This window comes from Balaenoptera musculus, chromosome 20 (genome assembly GCF_009873245.2).
Source record: "Balaenoptera musculus isolate JJ_BM4_2016_0621 chromosome 20, mBalMus1.pri.v3, whole genome shotgun sequence".
NCBI classification, from domain to species: domain Eukaryota; kingdom Metazoa; phylum Chordata; class Mammalia; order Artiodactyla; family Balaenopteridae; genus Balaenoptera; species Balaenoptera musculus.
This window is the reverse complement of record NC_045804.1, coordinates 1,390,540-1,415,713: the sequence shown is the minus strand read 5'-3', so window position 1 is coordinate 1,415,713 and position 25,174 is coordinate 1,390,540. Positions and strand designations below refer to the sequence as shown.

General features: G+C 49.5%; 1 protein-coding gene across 10 annotated transcripts in view; it reads right to left on the bottom strand.

Moving 5' to 3' along the window:
* Positions 1-20,403: 20,403 nt before the first annotated feature.
* AXIN2 (axin 2) overlaps positions 20,404-25,174 on the bottom strand; it is an 82,006-nt gene continuing 77,235 nt past the window's right edge. For 9 of the 10 annotated variants that reach the window (XM_036835723.1, XM_036835727.1, XM_036835726.1 and 6 more), the window contains 2 exons: positions 24,968-25,135; positions 20,404-21,621 (listed from right to left, as the gene is read on the bottom strand). In XM_036835723.1, coding sequence (XP_036691618.1) covers positions 21,495-21,621; positions 24,968-25,135 — 295 coding nt within the window. In that variant the 3' untranslated portion in view covers positions 20,404-21,494. Of the gene's footprint in view, positions 21,622-23,581; positions 23,674-24,967; positions 25,136-25,174 lie in introns of all 10 variants that reach the window. The other variant, XM_036835729.1, reaches the window with a different exon arrangement.

Sequence of the window (25,174 nt, the reverse complement as noted above, 5' to 3'; positions counted from 1 at the left end):
AAGGAGAAATACATCACAGAATCAGCTCAGTGAAGAATATTTAGTGAGCATCTATCACGTGAAGGGCCCTGGGAGGGTTCCAGGAAACTAAAGGTCCTCCCTGCCCTGAAGGGCAGAGAAAACCCTGGGGGAAGGAAGGGGCTTGTGGCTGTCAGGGAGAGCTTGGCAGGAGGAACCACACCTGGAAAGTTCTAATCAAGGTTTGTGATTAGGTGGAGAGAAAAAACCATCAACAGCTCAGAGGCGGGGAGATGCTTTAGTTAGATTTACCTCCTCCACCCTCCAGCCCTGCACCAGAATGTGCTGATTACAGAGAATAAAATTGCTCTGGGTAAGAGCAGGTCAAAGGACCCATTTATCGTGGGCCTCAAAGTAGACTTTTGATCTCCAAATGAGGATGCGTACCCCACCTCACTCCACCAGGGTGGAAAAAAGTATCCACCCCTCCATCCTCACCATTAAAGGTAAAGCCCTTCAACCTTGGGGGCACATTAGAATCCCCGGGGGGAGTCCCACCCTCACCTCAATTAAGTCTGAATCCCTGGGGGTGGTGCCCAGGTATCAGCAGGTTTTAAAGCTCCCCATGGCTGCTCCAAAAGCAAGTTTGCAGCTCTGTTTCTTCGGCTTATTATTATTATTAATTATTATTTTTAATGGAAGTGGCCAGAGCCTCATTCCAGGCGAAGAACAGAAAGCAGGGAAGAACTGGCTTCTCCTTGTGATCTGGGTCCAAACCTCTTTTTCTCTTGCTGAGGGATTCTTCCCAGCAACCTCCAAGCAACCGGCCGAGAGACGCTGTCCTGCATTTTCGGTCCTCAGCTATAGAACAAAGAACCCTTAGCGGTTTAATAAGAGGCTGCTCAGCTCTCTGGCCCCTGGGCTAGTAAGATCTAGAGTGAGAATCGGGGTGGCCCCTTCTAGGACAGAGCAAGCCTCAGAACAGGGCTGGAGGACTCCAAAGGCGGCAGCATCTCTGCCACTACCTGCTGCCCACCTGTCCCAACCTGCAAGGGAGGCCTCAGCAAAACACGGGGCTGCAGGACATAAAAGCCTGCAGCTCACGCCTGAGTGAGGGGTGCGCGGTGTTAGGCCCTCAGGCAGCGAGCCACACCCTGAACCCCAGCCCTTCCTCCTCTTGAGGGAAACCCACTTGAATTCAACTGGTTGGTGGGAATCTCTGTCAAGGGACTATCTCCCAAGCCTCCTGCTCCCCGAGCTTTGTTCCTTGGGGACGCGACTTCAAGCTTGTCTGAAGTGGTCCTGACCCCCCTCGGGTTGGGGGTGGGAGGATAGGCAGTGAGCACTGAAAAGGACTTGGGCCACGTGAATGCGGCGAGGGGTGGAGGGGACATCGCGCCCACCTTTTCACTCTCTCCAGGAGATGCTGTGTGGCAGTCAGGACAAAGTGGACCTCTCTGAGCCCTAGCGTGGGATCTGCCAGTCACGCCTTCTCACCCCTGTGGTTTCCACAGTTCACTCTTACCTGGGTCCTCTGCGTTTACCTTTGTGCACATTTGTGTCTCTTCAGGGTCATCCTGCCGGAACCCACATCTCCTCCCACCTCCCTTGCTCTTTCGGGGTCTTCACCTCCCGCTCCTGCCCAGTCCTTCCACTGGACTGGTCCTGTCTGACGACTTCCCAGACCTAGTCCACTCCTTTTGCCCAACGTCTCACAGCCTTGGGTATTGCTGACCACACAATGTAGCTGTGGTGGTAGGGTTAAAATGACGATCTTGATAGATAGATGGATAGATAGATAGATAGATAGATAATTGATAGATAAATAAATGGTAGATAGATAAATAAATAATAGATGGATAGACAGATGATAGACAGATAATTGATGGATGGATAGAGAGAGAGATGGTAGGTAGATAGATACTAGATGGATAGATAGATAATAGATAGATGGTAGATAGATGATAGATGATAAATAAATGATTGATAGATAATAGATGGATGGATAGATAGATATAGGTAGATAGAAAGATAGCTAGCTAGCTAGATAGATAATAGATAGATGGTAGATAGATGATAGATAGATGATAAATAAATGATTGATAGATAGATAATGGATGGATAGATAGATATAGGTAGATAGAAAGATAGCTAGCTAGCTAGCTAGCTAGATAGATAGATAATAGATAGATGGTAGATAGATGATAAATAAATGATTGATAGATAGATAATAGATGGATGGATAGATAGATAGAGGTAGATAGAAAGCTAGCTAGCTAGCTAGCTAGATAGATAGATAATAGATAGATGGTAGGTAGGTGATAGATAGATGATAAATAAATGATTGATAGATAGATAATGGATGGATAGATAGATATAGGTAGATAGAAAGATAGCTAGCTAGATAGATAATAGATGGTAGATAGATGATAAATACTTGATTGATAGATAATAGATGGATGGATAGATAGATATAGGTAGATAGATGATAGATGATAAATAAATGGTAGAAAGATACATAATAGATGGATAGATAGATAGATATAGGTAGATAGAAAGATAGATGATAGATAGCTAGAGATAGATAGATATAGGTAGATAGATAATAGATGGATGGATAAATAGGTATAGGTAGATAGAAAGATAGATGATAGATAGATATAGATATCACATAGTGCTTAAAGCATGTTTGTTCTTTTTCTCCCATTTCTGCCTCCCCTCTTGAGGGTTTATGGTGCTGAGTTTACCTGGGGGGCTGGTGCTGTGTGGGTCAGCAGTGGCTGAAGGGGGCTACAGGGAGGAAGGTGTCCAGAGACGACAAATCATTGGTCTGAGGCCCGATGGAAGTGGCCATCCCCAACCTTCTGGGGCTGCCATCCCTGGGGTGGAGAGAGTTAGCCAGATGGTCCCTGCTTCACCTTCCCATAGAAGCAGCACGACCAGAAGCTGAGGTGCTCTTGAGATGGAAGTGGCTGGCCCCAGTTCTCCCCGTGGCTGCTTTAATAAGGAGGCAATCTTTCTTTTTCTCTGTCCTTTGAAGATTTGGGTCTAATTTGCAAGGGAGCTGCTAGCCTGATCATTCCATTTTAAGGGCGTGTAGCCCTGGAGGAAAACACCAACTAAGAAAACGGATTATCTTAAAGAGGCAGACAAAGGAAAGAGAAGAAATGGCGAAATTTATAATTTTTTAAAATTTGGTAAGAGAAACAGGAAAAATATTAGTGAATAGTTATGAGGTCAGGTAGGGAAGCATTTCTAAGCAAACACATATTAAGAACATATAGGACTTCCCTGGTGGCACAGTGGTTAAGAATCCGCCTGCCAATGCAGGGGACAGAGGTTCGAGCCCTGGTCCAGGAAGATCTCACATGCTGCGGAGCAGCTAAGCCTGTGTGCCCCAACTACTGAGCCTGCACTTTAGAGCCCATGAGCCACAACTACTGAGCCCACGTGCCACAACTACTGAGCCCGCGTGCCACAACTACTGAGCCCGCATACCTAGACCCCACGAGCCACAACTACTGAGCCTGTGAGCCACAACTACTGAAGCCTGCGTGCCTAGAGCCCCTGCTCCGCAACAAGAGAAGCCACCACAATGAGAAGTCAAGCCACCACAATGAGAAGTCCACCCACCACAACGAAGAGTAGCCCCTGCTCGCCACAGCTAGGGAAAGCCTGTGCGCAGCAACGAAGACCCAACGCAGCCAAAAATAAAATTAATTAATTAATTAATTTTAAAATATATATATATTAAAAAAAAGAACATATAATGGAAGGAGTGAAAGATTTGAATACTTTTTTTAAATGTAAAATTTCTCTATGTGAAAAAGAACATTTTCTATTGGTAAAAAGAAAAGTGTGTACAATTATAAATTATATAGGTTAACAAACAAAATATTAGAACATATATGACAAAGTAAATGTCCTTCATATATAAAGAGCTCTTAAAAGTGAATAAGGAAAAAATGGAAAATTCCAGTTAAAGAAAAGTTCAATGAACATGTAATTTACAAATGAAGACATACAAGAATACAAAGTGTACCCTGTCTAGTAATAAAATAAATACAAACTAAAATAACAGTGAAATTCTATTTTTTTCACTTAAATAAATACTCAGTGTTGCTAAGAGTATGGGAAACAGGAATTCTGATTCAAAGCTACCAAAAATATAAATACATTTCTGGGGGCAGTTTGCTAATATGAATTAAACTCTTCACATCCCTTCACTTAGTCACTCTCACTTTTAGGAATGTTTCTTAAGAAAATAAATATGAAGATTTGCATATGAAGATGTTAATCACAGAGTTCTTCATGATGATTTTATCTATTTTTAAAAAATTTTTATTGGAGTATAGTTGATTTACAATGTTGTGTTGGTTTCAGGCGTACAGCAAAGTGAATCAGTTATACTTATATGTCCACTCTTTTTTTTTTTCTGTCCACTCTTTTTTAGATTATTTTCCCATATAGGCCATTACAGAGTATTAAGTAGAGTTCCCTGTGCTCTACAGTAGGTCCTTATTAGTTATCTATTTTATATATCATGAAGATCTTAAAGTTAAGAACAACCTAAATGTCTGAAAATAGGAAATCGATTAAATATAGTTTAGCATAAATATATTGGATAAAATACAATACAGCCAACAAAACCCTATTTTCAAAGAATATTCAGGGATACACAAAAATGCTCACAATATAATATTAAGTTTTTAAAAAGGCAGGCTACATTGACTTCCCTGGTGTTCCAGTGGTAAAGAATCCGCCTTCCAATGCAGGGAACTCGTATCCCTGGTCAGGGAACTAAGATCCCACATGCCGCAGAGCAACTAAGCCCGTGCGCCACAGCTAGAGAGAAGCCCACGCACCGAAACGAAGATCTCGCGTGCTGCAACTAAGACCCAACACAACAAAAAATAAATTAAATAACTGAATAAATAATACATCTTTAAAAAAAATTAAAAAGTAAATAAAAAAGGTAGGCTACACACTTTGTATGCATTTGAAGGCAAATATGGCTTTTTAAAAAAACAAAAAACAAAAAAAAACAAGCTAAAGGAGTTTGGGAAGGTCTGTGTATCCCTGAGCCAATCACGGGGCCAGATAAACTGAGTGAGTGAGTGTCCACCTGGACCCCTTACCCACGTCTTTGTGGGGAGGAAGAGCCCTGTGATTGGCAGCTCACCAGAGTCACATGGAGTCGGGCAAGGGGATTCCCCACGGGAGGGACTTGGGGAATACAGATATAGCCATCCTGCCTACAATGACATTGACTGTGATGATGGCGGTGGTGAGAGGGGGAGGGGCTAGAGGGGCACTGAAGGGGTGCCACCTGCCGTGCTGGGGTTCCCAGGGGCAGTCAGTCTAAGCATGTACTTGGTCACTTACAAAGCAGGGCACCAAAAACTAATTTTTAAATGTTTCCCAAAAGCTTTGAACTAGAGAAAGACCAGAAATGATTGATTTCTTTATATTTATTTTGTAGCTGAGTATTATATTTAATTTGCCCTTGAGTATTGTTTTTCTTTTGAATTAAATAGGGCAGGGAGAGGAGTGGGGCTCGTCTGGCCCTCATGATCACTCTGTGTCACCACCAGACTGCTCGGAGGGGTCTGATCTCCAGCCCACCCAGAGGAGGGGGGCGACCGGCTGCAGGACTGTGGCCCCTCCTGCCCGGGAAATGGAAGGCTGGACCCAGAGGCAAGGTCAGGAGAGCCTGCTGGTGGGCACTGAGGCTCCCAGACCAGAACTCAGCACAGACCCGACTCACTGCATAAGACAATTGTGTACCTAGAAAATATTCAGGAAGCTGAGAGAAATGAGTGAGTTCTGCAAGAGCGCAGGATGTGAGGTCCAAATTAACACTCACTTATCGAGACTGCCCTGTGGTCCAGTGGTTAAGACCTCGCCTTCCAGTGCAAGGGGTGAGGGTTTGATCCCCGGCCGGGGAGCTACGATCCCACGTGCCTCGCAGCCAAACAACTAAAACATTAAAACAGAAGCAGTATTGTAACAAATTCAATAAAGACTTTAAAAATGGTCCACATCAAAAAAATCTTAAAAAAAAAAAACTCAGTTATTATCTATAGACTATCAAAGAACAATTGGAAAGTAACATTTTAAAATGCCATTTATAATAGCATTAAAAGGGCTTCCCTGGTGGCGCAGTGGTTGAGAGTCTGCCCGCCGGTGCGGGGGCGCGGGTTCGGGCCCTGGTCTGGGAGGATCCTGCGTGCCGCGTAGCGGCTGGGCCCATGGGCTGCGATTACTAAGCCTGCGCGTCTGGAGCCTGTGCTCGCAGCAAGAGAGGCCGCGATGGGGAGTGACCCCTGCTCGCCGCGGCTTGGGTGGGGGGGGCCCTCGCACAGGAACGGGGACCCAGCACAGCCAAAAATAATAATTAAAAATAAATAAATAAATATAATATTATTAAAAGAAAACCAAGAAAAACCTAGGAGCATATTTAACAAAATATATCCGAAATATGAAATATGAATGTTTTGAAAACAACGAAACATTACTGAGAAAAATTAAAGACCTAAACAAATGGTAAATTATGCTGTGTTCATGGGTTGGAAGACTCAGTTGTTAAGATGTTAGTTTTACCCAAATTGATCTATGGATTCAACTCAGTCCCAATCAAAATCCCAGAGTCTTTGGTTAGAAATTGACAAGCTGATTATAAAATGTGTATAGAAATGTAAAGGACCTAAACTAGTCAAAAATATTTGAAAGAAGAATAAATTGGGAAGACATACCAAGACATTATAAAGCTACAGTAACCAAGACAGTGTGGGACTGGCATTAAAGAATGACAAATTTATCAATAGAACAGACTAGAGAATCCAAAAATACACCCACAGATCTATGGTCAGTTGATTTTTTAATGAGTGTGCTGGAAAAAAGTCAACAGGAAAAGGATAGCTTTGGAAAAACTGGGTATCCACATGAGAAAAAAAGAAATGAAACGTAAATCTAAACTTACACCATAGACAAAAATTAACCCAACATCAATCAGAGAGCTAAACTTTATAAAAGCTAAACCATAAAAATTTTTGGAGGAAAAAGTCTTTTTGACTTTGGCGTAGGCAAAGATTTTTTTTAGAAAAAACACAAAATGCACTATCAAAAAAGAAAAAATGGATGTTTGACTTCATCAAAGTAAATACCTGGTCTTCAAAGATATTTCTTATTTTTCATTAAAGAATTGAAAAAGAAAGCCACAGACTGGTAGAAAACATTTGAAATACAAACATCTGACAAAGGACTTGTATCCAGAATGTATGAAGAACTCTTTTAACTCAATAATAAGAAAACAAATGACCCAATTTTAAAAATAGATGAAAGATGCTATCAGATATTTCCCCAAAGAAGATGTATTAATAACCAATAAGCACACTAAAAGGTGATCAATGTCATTTGTTGTCAGAGAAATACAATGGGATATACTATACAGGCACTAGAAGACTGAGAATTAAAAAGCCTAATCATTCCAAATGGTAGAGAGGACATGGAACTCTCACACATTTTCATCCATTGTTAGTAGAACTATAAAGTGACAAGACCACTTTGGAAAACAGTTTGGCCTTTTCTTATACGGTTAAAAACATACTTATATAAACGAACACAACATTTTAAATCAACTATACTCCAATATAAAATAAAATTTTTTAAAAAGGAAAATTAAAAAAATATATACAACTCAATGATTTCACTCCTTACTTAAGTGAAAACATATGTTCACACAACTTATCAATGGATATTGAAAGGAGACATATGCATAATGTCCTCACACTGAAAACAACTCAAATGTCCATCAACAAGTGAATGGACACACAAGTTATGGTACATCCATACAATGGACTAAGCCTCAGCAATAAAAAGGAACGAACTAGACACATAACAGGGCTAAATCCTCAAAACTACCATGAGCAAAATAAACAGACACAAAAGAGTACTTACTGGGTGATTCATTTATCTGAAATTCTGGAATTGTCAACTGTGGATGATTTTGCGCTCCCAGGGGACATTTAGAAATATCTGGAAACATTTTTGTTCTGTCCCAAGTTGGTGTATGCTACTGGCATCTGGTGAGTAGAGGCTGGGGTGCTGCTAAACATCTTAAAAATGCAAAGAATTATCTGACCCCAAATGCCCAAAGAAACCCAGGCAAAACCAACCTATAGTGACAGAAAGTGGATTGCTGATTGCTCCTGGCTGGGCAGTGGGAGAGTGAAGATTGACTGCAAAGAGAAAAGAGAATGTTTTATATCTTGATTGCAGTAAACAGAAGCATTTCATTTTATGCAAATTATACCTCAATAAAACTGATTTAAAAAAATGACCCTGAACACTACCTTGAAATACTTTTCTGTTGTTCTCATGCACCAGGTCACTAAAAATGCATGGTTCTAAGTGTAAAGTACCCTGAGCAATCTCTTAGTACTGAAGATACCCCTCCCATCTTACAAAACTGAAGCTATGTTTCCTAACTAGAATTTGAGGAGGGTGAAACCAGGAGGCGAGCAAGAACAAAGAAGTCTGTGGTCAATCGATAGTATTATAATATTCGATTATTACACACACACATAGATGTGGATATGGACACATACACACATCCATTTCCACAAATGCCGTTTGCATGGTGCCTGACATCAGGAAACTATATAATGTGTTAATAACCTTTGCTGCAACCCCACATTCTTTATGCTTTGATCTCTCCATCCATGGATGTTTTCATAAAGCCAAAAGACACTTTAACCTTTTGGTGAGGGTGCAGGCTTTGGGAATGGAGGCAGGTGAGGAGAAAGCAGTTCTATGATGATCATCTCAGAAACGATCATTTTGGAGCCCTTTTCCGTGGTGTCCTGGGACCAGCTCACATAGGCTTGTGAAAGCTGACCTCAGGTTTCCATCTCAAAGCAACCGTGGTGGGAGCATTTACACCATGGAAACTGGCAGATGCTACAAATCAGGGTTTACTCCCCGGAGAGCTGGTTGTTACACGTCTGCCAGCACGCCACTGCCTCTGACTCAGAAAGAAATGAAATTCATAACAAAAAGAGGATGCCCAGGGGGTGTGAACACGGACATTGCGGTTTGGAAATTTTTGCCTCTTAGGTCATGAAGACAGTTGCAACGGCGCTGAAGATCCACCTTCCTGTAAGACGGAGGGTGGGAGCGGGAGGTGGGGAGGGGCCTGGACCACATTCCACGCAGAGGTTTAAGTGAAAATTGTACTTGGTAGCATGGGGGGCTTCTGGTTAAGCAAAACACCGTGTTTATTTTAAAAACCTGTTCTTTGTACTGTATTAAAGCTGGATGCAGCACAGAGTTGGGTGGGATCTTGGCCATGACCTCAACGCGAGGGCAGAGGAGCCCCCATTTAGGGAGGGGCCCACCACAGCCTCTGCTCACTGTGCTTTCCGACGGTTCAGGATCCTGCAATGAGCCCGAGGAGACAGGATTGCTCGAGGGGCCACACGGTGAGCCCCAGGCAGAGCTGAGGCGTCCTGCGGGGCTTCTGGGGCCTGACTCACTGTCTGCTTTTCCACGCGAGTAAGGCCAGGAAGGAGAGAGCGTCCCCAGGGAGCAGCTTCTGGGGAGCTGTGGCTCTGCCCCGTGCTGCCTCTGGCTTTCTGGGTGCCGGCCTGGCCCACGTGGAGAAGTTCATTTCTTCCTGGTGCGGGGAGCAGCGAGATGCCCAGACGAGATCCCAAGTCCGTGCAGTCAGTAGCAGCAGAGCGGAGGCCTTGGGGGCGGGACCCATGCTGTCCTGTGGCTGGGGGGCCCTCCTAGCATGTATTTAAATCACCTTGAAAACGTGACCTCTATTTTTTTCTCATCAAGGAGCAGTTTGGGGTCCCGGCAAGATACTGGCCCATGTCCCTGGGCTTGGAAATCAGACCTGGAAAGCTGAAGACCTTCCTGCCCTTCTGAGGGCAGAATGCCAGTGCCAGGTCCCCTCCGTCATGCTGGGACACAAGGAGGAGCGGAGGGGAGCGGAGACGCCCACCACCAGCAGCCCTGCTGGGCCACCAGAGCTGGGCACAGAGTCTAGGCTGCCCCCCCCGGCCTCCTAAAGGGCCCTCGGCTACTTGGGCTCCCGTGGGACCTGGGATGGGGTTGGGGAGTCTTTAGCTCCGTCCCCACCCTCCCAGCAGAACAGGACGGCAGGGCAACCTGCTCTCCTGGGTGAAACTGTGGGAGGAGACCCCCCAACCTCTCTGCCGCTGTCTCCCTCTGATAGCGGGATTTAAAAAACTATATATAAAAAAAAAAAGCAAGCAAGCAAGCATAAAGGATTGCAGGGGGGCAGGGGGAGGCGGTTTGAGGAGTGGGGAGCCCCTAGGTAGAAATCAATGAAGCCTTGAAATCTTCTGCACTGAAAAAGCCTGCACTTCTCTGTTGTCTTTGGGAAGCCGCGGAATGGCTGGGAAACTGTTTTTAATAAACAAGAGTTCAAACGCTGAGGCTCCGTCACCAACAGTCACGTCTTAAACTCTAAACTTTACATGAAAACTCTCCCAGTCCCTTTGAACTGGCCTCCCCTCTCCGGCGAGCATTCCAGTGTTTATGCATTTTTCGAGATTGCTGGCAGGATCGCGGGGCGCTTTGAATACTTTCTCTCTCTTTAGCAATCGCCTGCTTTCAGAACCCATTAATGCTCCACTCAGCAACATCAAGGTATTGCTTTGAAGTCCCTTCTGGCTACAGGCCTCTCACACTCTTTGGTTACTGTGCAATCAAATAATTAAATGGATTCTCAGGAAAAAAAAAAAATCATTCTTCTCCTTGGTAATTAAACACTCCGGGTTGAACAGGAGTGCCGCCTTGCCAAGGAAGTGAGGATCTATAAAGACTCGGAGCCCAGAAGTCTTTTCTCGTGGTCCCTGGGGAGAAAAATAATCACAAGCACTCAGCTCGGTTCTCACTTCCCTTCTGCACAAGCAGCTTCCCTGGGCTCCGGGCTCTCGGTCTCAGGACCTCACTTCCAGGGTGGGGGGCAAGGGGATCCCCGCCGGGAGGGTCCCTTTGGGGGTGGGGGATGGCCGGGATGCTGGGAGGGGCATCTAAAGGCCAAAATGGGCCTGTGAGAGATGGTAGGTGCAGGAGGGCAGGGACCGGGGCTGCCCCAAACCCCCTGTGAGTACTGGGAGGGGGAGACAGAAAGAGGAAGGGGAGAGGGGAGGGGGAGGGGAGAGAGGAGGGAGGAAGAGCAGCTGGAGGGAGGAGAAAAAAGGGGAAAAAGAAGGATGAGGAAGGGGCTTCCCTGGTGGCGCAGTGGTTGAGAATCTGCCTGCCAATGCAGGGGACACGGGTTCGAGCCCTGGTCTGGGAAGATCCCACATGCCGCGGAGCAACTGGGCCCGTGAGCCACAACTACTGAGCCTGCGCGTCTGGAGCCTGTGCTCCGCAACAAGAGGCCGCGATAGTGAGAGGCCCGCACACCGTGATGAAGAGTGGCCCCCACTTGCCGCAACTAGAGAAAGCCCTTGCACAGAAACGAAGACCCAACACAGCCAAAAAAAAAAAAAATTAATTAATTAATTAAAAAAAAGTACCTGAACCAGTAAAAAAAAAAAAAAAAAGGCCATTACATACCCTAAGCCTCTGGTTGCAAGCATCTAAACGTGGCATCCTCTAGAACTTGAACTTGAGATACCTCTTCATCACTCCATCCTGTTTCTCAAAGTGGCAAGTGTCCCCCCTCCAACCTCTCTCTCCCCATTTCGGACCATGTGGTGTGTGTTCTTGGTCTTGAGAACACATCCGCCCACTCCAGGGACAGGAGCTGTATTATTAGTCAGAAGTCTTCTGGTTGAGCAAAACAAAACCCAAGTCAAATTGAGTTAAGACAGAAAAGGGATGACAGGATTTATTGGCTCACAAGGCCAAGTTTTGGGGCCGTTGAATCTGAGGATCCAAGTGACGTCATGGAAGTTGGTCAGTCTTTCTCTCTGCCCCCCATCCCTTCCTCTGTGGCTCTGAGTTCTTTGTTGGTTTCAACCCTGGGGGTGGGGTTGGGTCACTCTGCACACTGTGGTCTCCAGGAGCTCAAGGATTCTGCGCCCATTGCAGAAGCCCCAGCAGAAGGAGAGCATTCTCTGAATTCCTGGCATGAGCCCCACGGCTGAGTCTCACTGGATCCACATTAGTCACGTGTCCGTCCTCGAACCCGTCATGATAGCCAGAGGGATGGAATGTATTAATTGGCCAGATCCTGTGCCGTTTGTATAGCTGAGGGGTGTTCGCCAAAGGAAAACCAAGGTACTATTATCGGGAGACAAAAACATGGACGCAGAGCTAGCTAAAATAACAGCGGGGACAAATGCAAGAAAAACATCTCACCGGTGTCATTTATGGAGATTCTCGCAAGGAAGTGGGGCCCAAAGGGTGGAAATCAACCGGGATCAGAAACAAGACGTCATCAGATGTGGTACAAAGTGGGAGACGCAGAGCAGTGGAACCAGGCAAGCAGCTGACGAATCAAGCAGGTGTGACCCAGAAGAAGGACCTCCCAACAGGTAAGGGGTGAGGAGAGGCAGGCAGGAACCGCAAGCCATTCCGTCGCCGCCCAAAAGTGAATTCCACAGTTCCTGGGGAGTCAGGAGCCTCTGCTGGGCTTAGCCTGCCACCTGCCTCCGAGCAGGAGAGGCTGTGCGATGATGGGCTCTCGTTGGAAGAGGAGGTACAGGTGGCTGGTCTTCACAGTGACCAGGGCGGTCTGCAGAATGGCCACAAAGTTTGCTTGCAGCGATACAAGTCTTCACACATGTAGGGATTTATCCTCAAAAACTGGGAGACGTTCAGAATACAGAGCAAGAGAGTGTGCCACATACTGGAAGGGAATGCACCGAAATATTATCAATTGCTATCTATGGGTAGTGGGATTATAGATGGATTTGGAGGGCCTTTTTTTGTCATTCTATGTATTTTTCAAAATTTCTACCATGACTATTTCTGTGGTTAGCAAAAAAAAAAAAAAAAAAAAATTTAAAGGAAAAATCTCTAAGTAACTCACATATCAAATGTTCTATAAGCCAGACTTTTACTATCATAATCCACTCTCCCATTTAATTCATTTTCTCACCATCTCTCTGTCCCTTGCCCTGGGACCGGCTATCCCTCAGTCTGGATAATTGGCCTCTGGCCGACAGGGAAGCAGGTGGCCCAAGCAGCCGTGGCCCCTAAAGCAAGGCTGGGAGGCGTCTCTGCTTCTCCAGGTGGCCTGGCGCTGCCGAGGGGACAGGGCTCAGATGCACAGCAGCTGCGTCCCTCCCCCGGCTCGCGCCCCTCCCCGTTCTCTCACCCCCTGGGCGTTTTCGGGCAGGAGGAACGGACAGCTAAGGCCTGCAGCCGTCTCATGTCTGCCAAGCAGTGGGTGTCATCTGGCGGCCCTTCCGCCCAAACCTTTTATGTTGACAAACCGTGTCCGTCAGAGGACTAATTGCGTCTTGCCGTCTCCAGCCCGGCCAAGTGCTCCACAATGATTCACAAACCATCTACACAACTGATGATCGCAAAAGACTTCACCCCCGTGGAAACAGACGCCCGAGCACGCACCGCCTGGTTGAGGATGGGAGCTGAGGCTCGTTTTACTGATGCAGGTCCCCGCCAGGACAGAAACCTCCCCCTAAAAGTCAGTAAGACCCCCCCCTGCCACCAGCTCTACCTACCCCCATCCCTCCCAGCTGCCCCCCAGCAACCAGGGAGCCCACCGTTTCCCTTGGGAAAAATACAGTCACCCAGGCCCGTGCCAAACTCAGAATCCCAGGGAGGAAGAGACTTGGAAAGCTCATCTAGTCTAGGGCGCAGCCTTCGGGCCTAAAGATGACCACTGACTTCGTCTTCTCAACCTGGCAATCTGTGGAGACAGAAATTCCATAATTTCTCCCAAGGGTCTTATATCCTGGTAGCCAAGATGGTTTTGTGGAAAGATGGTGGCATCCTGCTTTTCGTCCTGTTGTGCCTTCCAGGAGAACAGAGGGAAAACGCCCAGATCCTGGCTTCATTTTCAGATGGTCAAAGATTCGGACAACCTGGATTTTCCAGCTTGACCCAGGCTGAGTGGAGATGAAAATCAGAGGTGTGTGTAGTAGTCGGGATAGAGCGTGTGGAAGAAAAGCCGGCAGAGTCTGCTGGGGTCTGTGACAGCAGGCAGACTGGGAAGATGCAGTTACCAAGGTGACGGGCGGGCGGGGGGAGTGTGGAGGTCTTTCACGTGGTCAGAGGAAGTTTCTCCTTAAGACGATGCTTCAAGTTTTTCTCTTTGAAAGATTTGTGCTTTTCTTTTTCTGTTAGGACAAAATGGTAGGTGTCCCCATTCTATCGGTCGGGAGACAGCCATCACTCTAGGTATTTGTTATGGGTTGAAGTGTGTCCCCCTTACAAAAGTTACGGGGAAGTCCTAATACGCGGTACCTCAGAATGGCACCTCATTTGGAAATAGGGTCTTTGCAAATGCAGTCAAGTTAAGATGCAGTGATGAAGGTGGGCCCTAACTTAAAATGACTGGTGTCCTTATAAAAAGGGGACATTTGGGCTTAGTCACAGACAAGTACAGAGGAAGGGCTGTGTGAAAAGACACAGGGAGATCGCCATGTGAAGACTGGGGTCATGCAACTACCGGTCAGGAGCACCTGGGGCCACCAGAAGCTGAGAGAGGCAATGAAGTCCACTTCCGTCCAGGTTTCAAGGGGCGTCTGGTGCTGCTGCCACCTTGATTTGCGACTTCCAGCCTCCAGAACTGTGAGAGGATACATTCTGCTGCTCTCGACTACCCAGTTTGTGGTATTTTGTTACCACACCCCAGACTAATGTAGCATCTTAACATAAAGTAAAGTGATACAGGATAGGAGATGCTTAGAAATTTGGTGAAGAAATCAGCAGCAGGCCAGGTTGAGCCTGTGGTCATGACTTCCAAAACCCCGCAGAGCTCACCTGCCCAGGCAGCGTTCCGGGGTCCACTGCAACGATCCTACACGTCCTACACGTACCGCACACCCGTGAGCTGGTGGCCGGATGCCACCAAGGGGAGTCGGGCATCTCTCCCAGCTCCAAGCCCCTCGGGGACCAGGGAGCCGAGAACGGGCGCCCACGAGGCTGCAACAAGCCCTGTGTCCCCACCACTTGGTAGTCAGCCGACGAGCCAGAGGGAAGACACCTCTGCCTCCTACTGAGAGAAACGAAGTGGTGGAACCCACTTCACATCCAGACACAGAGGGGTCGGGAGAATGCGGTGCTCAGCTGTCCAGCCTCTGCCGTACAAGAGAGCACGTTAGCAGCAAAACGGGAGGAAGGCCAGGTGAGAAATTCACAGCCCCCATCACAACTGGACTCGCCAGGTTAAACGCCCGACGCCCCGTTACCTTTGAATTTCAGATAAGTTTTTAGTATAAGCATATCCCGACTGTTGTGTGAGATGTACTTACACCAAAAAATTATCCATTGTTTATCTGAGATTTAAGTGGCGTCCTCTACTTTTATTTGCTAAATCTGGCAACCCCGAACACAACACCGTAGAGTTCTGACCCCCGGCTTCCTCCTGTTGGTAAGATCACTTGGAGAGGGTAGGAGAGAAAGCCAACCCTCAACTTCCGGACCATCGGATTGTCCTCTGATCCTCTCCGTGCACCACGTCTGACACGTCTGGGGCTCCCAATGACATAATTTGGGCCAAAGCCGAGTTTGGGAAAACGGAGCGAAGTCGCGTATGGGGCTCAGGAGGGTGGTGTGGTCCTGGGATGTCTGGATGAACTTGACCTCGCACTTTCTCTGTCACTCGGGGTGACCTTCTATCTGTAAAGTTCTTGCACATTGAGGTCTGAGCCACAGGCCTTGCTCTCCAAGTGGCTTATAGCTCAGGGGAGGAAAAAGAAAAAAATAGCCGATGTGAGCACAGGCTGAGTGAGTTCTGGGGTTCTGAGAGGGAAGGCTGGGGAAGGGGGGAGCAACGGCAGGGGGACAGGGCTTCATAACAGGCAAGAGGAAGAAGGAAGAGAGCTGAGCAAAGTCAGGCCTGAACCCAGACGGCAGGGGACAATAGCGGCTGATGTGTACGAGACCCTTGTCGTGGGCCAGACTCTCTTCTGAAAACCGTGCAGACCTTAGCAACTGCCATCAGCACCCTGAAGGACGTTCATGACTCTCGTTTTACAAAGAGGCAAACCCAAGTAGAGGGAAATTCATTGCTCAAGACTACCCAGCTCGCAAGTGGAAATCACAGCAGAGAGACAGGCTGGGCTCGGATTAAGGCGAGCCTCGACTATCCAGGCTTGAGAGGGAAATTGAAGCCACAAACCCGGCTTGAGTGTCGCCCATGAGCCAGGCACTGGGGAGTCACAGTCAAGGATTCGCAGACAGGATGTGGCCAAAGCCCTAAAAAGGACCTTCCATGAGTGATTCTCCACGAAAAACCTTCATCCTAATAATTAAAGGCTGTTTAGCTCAGACTACCAATCTACTATGAAGATTTCATTACAGTGTGGCTTCTAATTGCACCATTTGGAAACTAGATAAATGTCCAACCATAAGTGATGAGTTAAATAAGGTAGAGTTCAGCCATACATTTATGTCATGTTGTAGAAGAATAGAGAAAAATATTTGTTGATATGGACATATGCCAAAGATGTTATTGAGTGAAAAATGCAGATTACAAAACTGTATATACTATAATGTTCTATGCTTGTGTGTGTGTGTGTGTGTGTGTGTGTGTGTGTGTGTGTATTCTAACCTGGAAGGATACTGCAAAGTGTAATAGTGGTTATCTGAATCTTAGGTGGTCCTACTATAGATAATTTTTATTTTCTCCTTTTCCTTCGTTGCCTCAAATATTGAGGGCCCTCTAGGTGCTAAGCTCTATGCTGGGATGATTCTGGTAACAGCCAGCATTGACCTAAATGCATTTTTTGTTTGTTTTGGTTTTGGTGGTGGTGGTGTGTGTGTGTATATATGTTGTAAACCATATCACTACTACCCACTTCCTGGGACAAATACAGCAGCAGTTCACTCTCATAGCAGATTTTTAGAAAATCCGGTTGATAAAGTGAGACAATTGCTAAGAAAGATGTAAACCACTCTTTTGAAGCTTCTATGTAATTTTGGCAGTTTCTGTACAACCAAATTATTTATTAAAGGTAAAAAAAGAGGAACTTCTTTTTTTTTTTTTTTCACAAAAGAAACCAAACAAACCAACAACCGCAAAAAACCCAATCTTACTTGATTATTCAAATACACTGGACTACTTTCTTTGGGGTGATTTCCAATTTCCTTCCTTTTGACAATACGATTACGGTCCCTGAGGTCGGGGGAGAAGAAGACAGGATCCTTTTCCCCAAACCCCACATCTCCACATGAACCGTCCCCCTAGGTGAGGGTCCGCACAGATTTTCCAGGTACCGCGTAAGGTCAGACTTGATAAAGAAAAATTTAAAGATGCGCTGGGGCCAAAGCGAGGCTCCGGCTGAAAAGTCTCAGTTTCCGACTCCAGCAGCCTGCCGGTGCCTTGCTCCCCACTTCTAGGTCCTGTGCCAGGGCAGGAGAAGCCGGACGCCCGCGCCCAGATGTTGCAGCAGGAAGAGGGGGAGGCCTGGAATTTCCACGAGAGGAGCTAATCATCACCCAGGGAGCGAGGATGGAGCTGTAAAAGCTCCAACAAGCGCAGCCCAGAGAGGACTCAGCCCCGTGGTCTGGGCTGCTCCTCTGACGGAGCTGGTCAGCAATTAATCAGGACAATGAGGCCGGAGCGCCTAGGAAATGAAGATGAGGTTGGTGGGCCCGATTTACAGCTGGGGTTTCGAGAGGGGAGGTGGCAGAGGCCCGGAGCAGTGAGACTCCATCGCAGCCAGGCCTCCCCGGGGCGTGGACGGGGGGCTGGGGGCGGATCTGGGGGGGGGCGGCTGTGTCTCACCAGCTCCCCGCTGAGACCCGAGGGCCTGGAGGAGGGAGGGCTCGCGTTTTAGCTTTTTCTTTCGAATATGCTAGTAAAGCCATAGACCCACTCGTCAGAGGAAGGCACAGGTGATTCTGCAAACAATGTCAAGCGTCCAGGGATCCCAGAAGCCCATCCCCGCCAGGTGAGGAGCCCCAGACGGTGAAAACAAGAAGCAGAGATACGGGCCCCTGCGAAGAGGTACAAGCACGAGTGGTCACTTCATCTGGTTTCTGCCCCACAGATGCTGCTGGGAAGGTGCCCACGGTCCCCCAGGAGGTGGTGGCACCAGGACTTGGGTTCAGGTTTGTCCGAACCCCAAGCCCGTTGTTAGACCTCATTATTCTCATGGGATGAACCCAAAGGCCTGAAGACGAAAAGCCATAACCACACCCCCCACGCCCCCCCACGACCCCCAGGCACAATAGCTTGAGCCTCTTCATCCTTCCGGATTGGAAAGAGCCTTACGACTCTGGGAGTGGGCCTGGGATACCCCGCTATGAGCCCCCATTCCAGCAGGAGGGGAAGGGTGCAGCCACCTGCGTCCTGAGGACCAAGATCACCGAATCCGGCAGCCCGGACTCTCGCGGACTCTCGCCAGCTCCCCTGGCAGCCGCCCCACCACACTGCCACGCGGAGGCTGCGCAGTGCAAGCCGGCCCCGCCCCCATCCCCGCGCGGCCCCCCATCCCCTGCCTCGTCGGCCCTGAACCAGCTTACAGAGGAACAAAAAAAGTCAACCAGATCCGCCGCAGACCCCGCTCCTGAGAAGTCAAGTCCAACTGCCACCACAGACACTTTTTCTTAAATTTTATTGTAGTTGATTTTCAATGAATGTTGTGTTAATTTCTGCTGTACAGCAAAGTGATTCAGTTATACACATATATACATTCTTTTAATATATTCTTTTCCATTGTGGTTTATCAGAGGATACTGAATAGAGTTCCCTGTGCTCTACAGGAGGAGCTTGTTGTTTATCCATCCTGTATACAATAGTTTGAATCTGCTAATCCCAAACTCCCACTCCATCCCTCCCCCACCCCCTCCCCCTTGGCAACCGCAAGTCTGTCCTCTGTGAGTCTGTTTCTGTTTCCTAGACGAGTTCACTGTGTCGTATTTTAGATTCCACGTGTAAGTGATATCATATGGTATTTGCATTTCTGAGTTTTCACTTAGTATGACAATCTCTAGGTCCATCCATGTTGCTGCCAATGGCATTATTTCATTCTTTTTTATGGCTGAGTCATATTCCATTGTATAGATATATACCACGTCTTCTTTATCCATTCATCTGTCGAAGGACATTTAGGTTGTTTCCATGTTTTGGCTATGGTGAGTAATGCTGCTCTGAACACAGGGGTGCATGTATCTTTTTGAATTACAGTTTTGTCCAGGTAGATGCCCAGGAGTGGGATTGCTGGATCATATGGCAACTCTCTTCTTAGTTTTCTGAGGAACCTCCATACTGTTCTCCATAGTGGTTGCACCAATTTACATTCCCACCAACAGTGTAGGAGGGTTCCCTTTTCTCCACACCATCTCCAGCATTTATTATTTGTAGACTTTTTTTAAAATTAAAGATTAAAAATTTTTTATATTTTGAAGTATAGTTGATTTACAATGTTGCGTTTCAGATGTACAGCAAAGTGATTGTCATATATACTTTTTCAGATTCTTTTACATTATAGGTTATTACAAGATAGTGAGTAGAGTTCCCTGTGCTATACCGTAGGTCCTTGTTGGTTATCTATTTTATATATAGTAGCTTGTATCTGCTAATCCCAAACTCCTAATTTATCCCTCCCTCCCCCACCTTTTCCTCTTTGGACATTTATTTCAAAAAGGGTTCATCATAGGACTCCTTTACATGGACTTGTTCTCCGGGATCTGAAATGCAGCCCAGCCCTGAGTGCTCTGAGCACGGGGACGGGACATGTGTCTGTTGGATAAACAATGGCCACACGAAGCAAACTGTTGGCGAACAGTGCACTATTCTCACTGAACCGTCTGGTCTACCCAGCCATGGGGAGGGTGGCTGAGTAGCACCGAGACCGAGGTTCACTGACCCCACTGGGCATTCACCACCTGCACGCCATTTTCAGTGGCTTTTCACCCCCGACACACCTATTAAAACACAAGTACTCCTGGGAGGACCCCAGCCCAGCTCCTCACCACCTGTACCTACCTGGCCAGATGGCAGGCATCTGCCTGGGAGGAAGAGGCTGAATCCAGGTGGTAGACGGGGGGAGGACATCAGAGGAGACGCTGTCCACACCCGCTCCACGACGAGAAGATCCTCAGCCGGTCAGCAACCAGGTGGTCCTGAAGACATCGTTTTTCGAAACACCGGTTGGGTAAGAAGAGCTCCAGGTCAGATAGAAATGGGCTCGAGCAAAGTGGGAAAAATCAAGCGAAGAATGTTCATATACAAAAGGGGGCCTCTAACCCACTTCCACCCCAGGGGGTTCAAAGACGAGGCCGATATTTTGAAAAATATAAAATTTTAATAAAGGCTACATCTCTTAATTACAATAATTATTGTACCAAGTAATTTTCCTTAAATGAACTCTTTATAATGCATAATTTACAGTATAAGTAGAACAAAATGCCATGGCAAAAGTCATTGAGTACAAGACTTGTAATAAAAAGGCATAAAATATATTTATACATAAACCCCTTTCAAAAAACAAGGGAAAGCTGGAGCCCTCAATATAGGGCGACACACGGCGTGGACACCGTGCAGGTACAGGTACTGTACTGATTCAAGGTCAAGCACTAGAGATAGTGGATTAATACTCTTCTCCGTACAATATATACAGACGTATGGTACAAGGAACGATGGCAAACAGAATGCACAGATTAAGTTAATGTAAAAACCCGAACGTCACGATGAAGGTGTCTGGAGGAAAGGTGCTGTCAGGTCTTCCCACAACTGTTCGCTTCTTTGCCGGGCTGGGCGCAAGGGGAGGGGGTAGTTTCCAGAATGGCTGGGGTCCAAAGACTAATTTTAGAAGACTCCCAAGTTGTTGTCATTTCAAGACAAGCACAAGTCGAACCACATGGTTCCAGAAGGCCTCAGCCGTCGGGTGCTGGGCCCTGGTGGGGAGCTCCAGGAAGTCACGGGGTGAACCTGGGGCCCCGGGGACGCTCCCCCGCCTCCACAATGAATCATCCTGTCCGACAGGAGGGCCCCCAAATCAAACCTCAGACCTTTATGACAAAATAGAGCAGCGCTGGGGGAAAAAAGATGCACCAATTTCTGCGTGTGTCAACGGTAGGACACCATTTTTTTAAAAGTCTATGTTCACTTGGAGAAACGCACGGCACAGCTTAAATCCTCTTTCAGTGAAATAGAACCACAAAAACTTCCTCTCTCCCCCTTCCGTGTTTAAAGCAGCATATCCACAAACTGGGGGCGGGGGAGCCGACTGTCCAATAAATAGCAGGAAGGATTCCTGTCCAGGTGAGCTACAGCTTCTCCTAGCTGATGGATTTAGAGCCCTAGGAAGTCATAGGTTATGCACGGCAGTCTCTCCGATACCGTCAGCGTCCACAAGAGCCAAGAGCCGTCCTGTCCGAGGCCGGTGGCCCGAGCCAGACGCCGAGGCTCAGTCGATCCTCTCCACCTTCCCCAGGATCCGGCCCTCGTACGTGGGCAGCACCACCTCGTCGTCCCAGACCTCCTCAAACACGGCTCCACACGCGAACTCGTTGCTCGCTTTTTTGAAGTAATACCTTAAAAGGAAAACCCAACACGCGGCTTGGTAAAGCTGCATTTTCTACTCGGTTTGAGAGGACAGTCTGTCAGCGCTGGGGGCGAAGGGGTCTGAGAATGCCGCTACCGCGGGCGGCAGGGGACTCTCTGCCCGGGTCTGCTTCGTGTGGCTGGTCGGAGGGTAAAGCCAGGCAGGGACCCCGGAGGCGGCGGCTGGGCACCCCCCAGCTGCCAACAATGCTGAGGCCCAGCACTGTCACCCGACACACACGGTGAGAGGCACCCTTTGCAGGGGACAGCTGCTTCTTTCTCTCACTTTATTTTTTGGGGGAGAGGGGCAGGGGGGCGCAAAGCATGCCTGGAGGGGGGGGTCCCTCAAAGAGACCCCCGACTCAGCCCCCCGACCCGGCAGGAGTCTGCGGAAGGCTGGCACCGCTCATGCTCCCTGCCCTCCAGCGCCCAAGGGCCAGCCCTCCCGGCTGGTGTCGGGCACAGCTTGGGCTGGGGGGCCAGGACAGGCTGCCTCCCCTGTGGTCACCGCAGGCGGCGGGCAGCACACTGCCTCCCGGGGCTGCAGCCACTGAGACCCCCGCTACTCTCCCCTCTGCGCCCGCCCCTCCCCTCCCCTCCTCCAGGGCTAACGCTACAGGCCCCTATTCTGCCCGCTGATTAAAAAAGCTCCTTCGATCCCACCCCGGCTTCTTGCTTGAAGCCTGTTGAACTGCAAGGACGCAAACCACCAGCCTGTCCCAGGAGAGTCACGTCTGAAAACTGCTGTCCCGCTCGGCCAGGCCCACCCGAGCCCCTTCCCAGCACATGAAGGCAAGGCCTATCCCTCCCCGTCCCAGGCCAGGGAGACCCCTCAGACGCTCTCAACTCGCCCCTGCGAGCCGTCATCTTCAGCCAATAAAGGCCACTCGTGGAGGGAGGGTCACGGTCCCCTGGGGGGAGGGTAAGAGCTTCTCAAAAAAAAAAAAAAGTAATTGTGTCTCAGGGTTACAGTGGTTTTCTGTTTTTGTCTTTCCTCCTTAAAAAGTTTTTTTAAATTCCCCTTGGTTAGAGCTAAATTTCTTTCCTCTTTAATGAAGGCCAGCCAAGTACTTTCATAGGAGATAAGGCTAAACCCAGTGAAACAGCTGCGTTTAGTCAAGGGTCTGGGTTGCTGGCGTTCCCGGCTGGGCTAAGGCATCGGGGTGACCGCCCAGCTCGAGGCAGTCAGCGGCGCAGACGCTCTGGCGTGAGGCGGGGCAGAGTCCCGGGGGGCCCGATGAGCGCTGGGGGAGGGGCGCTGCGCGCAGGAGACCCTGGGCAGCGGGGGGAGGTCTTTCCAAATGACAGGCTCCGATGCCTACACCACGCCAGGCAGGCCTCGGGCCCCGCACGGGGGCTCTCCCGGCCCCTCTGAGCAGGGACACGCAGCGGGTGACCCTGTCCCTGACTCCTCCCCGGCCCTGCCCCGCCCCCCCCCGGACTTCAAAGGCACTGCGCTGCCCTCAGCTTCTCTTCCACTGCGACCTGCTTTGTGTGGCAAACTCTGCTTCCTTCTGCCATCTGGCACGTCTGCAGGGGCTGCTCTGAAGCTCTGCCACGTTGAGATTGCTCAGCGCAGCCCAGGCCCCCGCTCCCCGCCCCGTCCTCGCTGGGCTTCGGATGGCGGGCGGCCGGGCGGCGGTGAGGGGTGCGAGTGCTGCAGTGCCCCCGACCCGGCGGGCACAGGGTCCAGCTCCGGCCCGGGGAGCGGGTCGAGCCGCGCAAGGCGGCTGGGAAGGGCCGCGGCCTGATCCAATCAGCAAAGGATCTGCGAGCTGCCCGTTTGTGCGCGTCTGTGTGCATGAGAGGGGAGGCCGGGGCTTCAAAGCCAGGCTTGCTGAGTGTGCCTTAGAGAAAACTCAGAGCCAGATGGGGCTGGAGGGGCTGCGTGTGGCGCCGTCCCTGCAGCCTCTGCTCTGCGCCCCTCGGCCCTGCTCCCCTGAAGGTCACCTGCGGTTCCACTCAAAGTCCAGCCGAGCCAAAGCTGAGATCAAAATGAATCCCTGGAGGGGCACACTTGTGTAATTAGTTTCACCTTGTGTCTGTTCAAGATAAAAAAAGAAGAAGAAGAAGAAGAAGGAGCCAGGCCCGTTCCCCAGTCCCCTGGTTCATTTCCAGAACTGTCTCTGCCCGGGTGTAAAAGGGAAAGATCTCAGCCCAGCTCCAGGCCCCGCTGTCGGTCACCTGCAGGGTCCCGGCCCTGAGCCCCGTCCCTTCCCCGCAAACAGAGTCACTCTGGGCCGCTGCCCAAATCAGCCGCTCCCCGCCCACCGGCCCCGGTGGAAGTGGCTGCTCTGGAAGGGCTGGGGTCACGGGCCCCGGGGGTGGGCTTGCCGGGGGTCCAGAGCCGGCGTGCGCCCAGCAGGTGGTGAAGTGTGTTAGAGCTCTCCGCGCCATCCCTGCTTGGGGCAGCAGCAGGGGGACACCTTCCGGGCCCCGGCTGTCTCCTCTCTAACCTCCCGCCTCTCCTGTCCCAGCCCTGCACACGGCACCCGGGACACAGCGGGATGGACCCACGGGTTCCCTTGGGATGGAGGCCGCCGAGAAGGGGCAGGTGGGACTCTGGTCATCACCTGCCCCACGTTGAGGGGAAAGTGACTGAGAGACGCCCAGGGCCAGCCCCCGGCTCCTGAATCCCCTCCAGGGTCCGGCAGGCCAGGGTGGGCATCTGGACCGTGTAGAGGGGAGAGGAAGCCCGGAGGGAGGGCGGGTTCCGTCCCGAGGCCCCAGCAGGAGGGGCGGCCAGCCCTGACCCCGCCCCTCCCCGGTGCCCCCCAACAGGTCCTGCCCTTCTTCTGTTACAGGCAACCCTGCCCCACGTGACTTGGGACACGGAGGCTGAGGGAAGAGGACGCTGCCACGGTGCAGGCAGTGGTCTCTGCCTGTCCCTGAGCCTTCGGTGAGGACGGCCTCTCCCAGACGTGCCAGGAGGGCAGCCTTTCAGCCTCCTCATCAGGCAGTCTCTCCGTCTGTCTGTTCTCTCCCTAGCTTTCCCCTACACCCCTCGCCCTTTTCAGGCAGAGCCTCCACGAGACGGCCCCAGCCCAGCTCTCCTTCTGGCAAAGCCAGCCGATCCCTTGCTCCTAACCCTAACCCTCAGTCTCGTCCACCTGGTAAAAAAAAAAAGCCCACCCAGGTGCCCACAGAGCCCTCCGTGCCGCCGCTGCTGCCGTGTCATCTCGGGGAGGGGTGAGGGGACAGCGTCAGTGAGACAGAGCGAAGCATCGCGCGGCCCCTCCAGTGGCCCCTCCAGGTCTGGCCCGGCCAGGAAGTGACCCTGGCTCTTGCTTCTGAGCAAACCAAGTCCGGAGCAGAAAGAAGCCATGGGACGCTTACCTATAATTTCCCTTTTTGCTGAGCTGCTCTTTGAAGTGGCCCAGGGTCAGGCTCTGAGCCTTCAGCATCCTCCGGTACGGGATTTCCTCCCCGCAGAAAAAGTAGGTGACGACCAGCTCGCTGGCCTGGAGAGCGTGCACCCCTGCCAGCTTCTTTGGCTCTTTGTGACTGAAAATAAGATGGAAAAGCAACAAGTCCCACATTTGA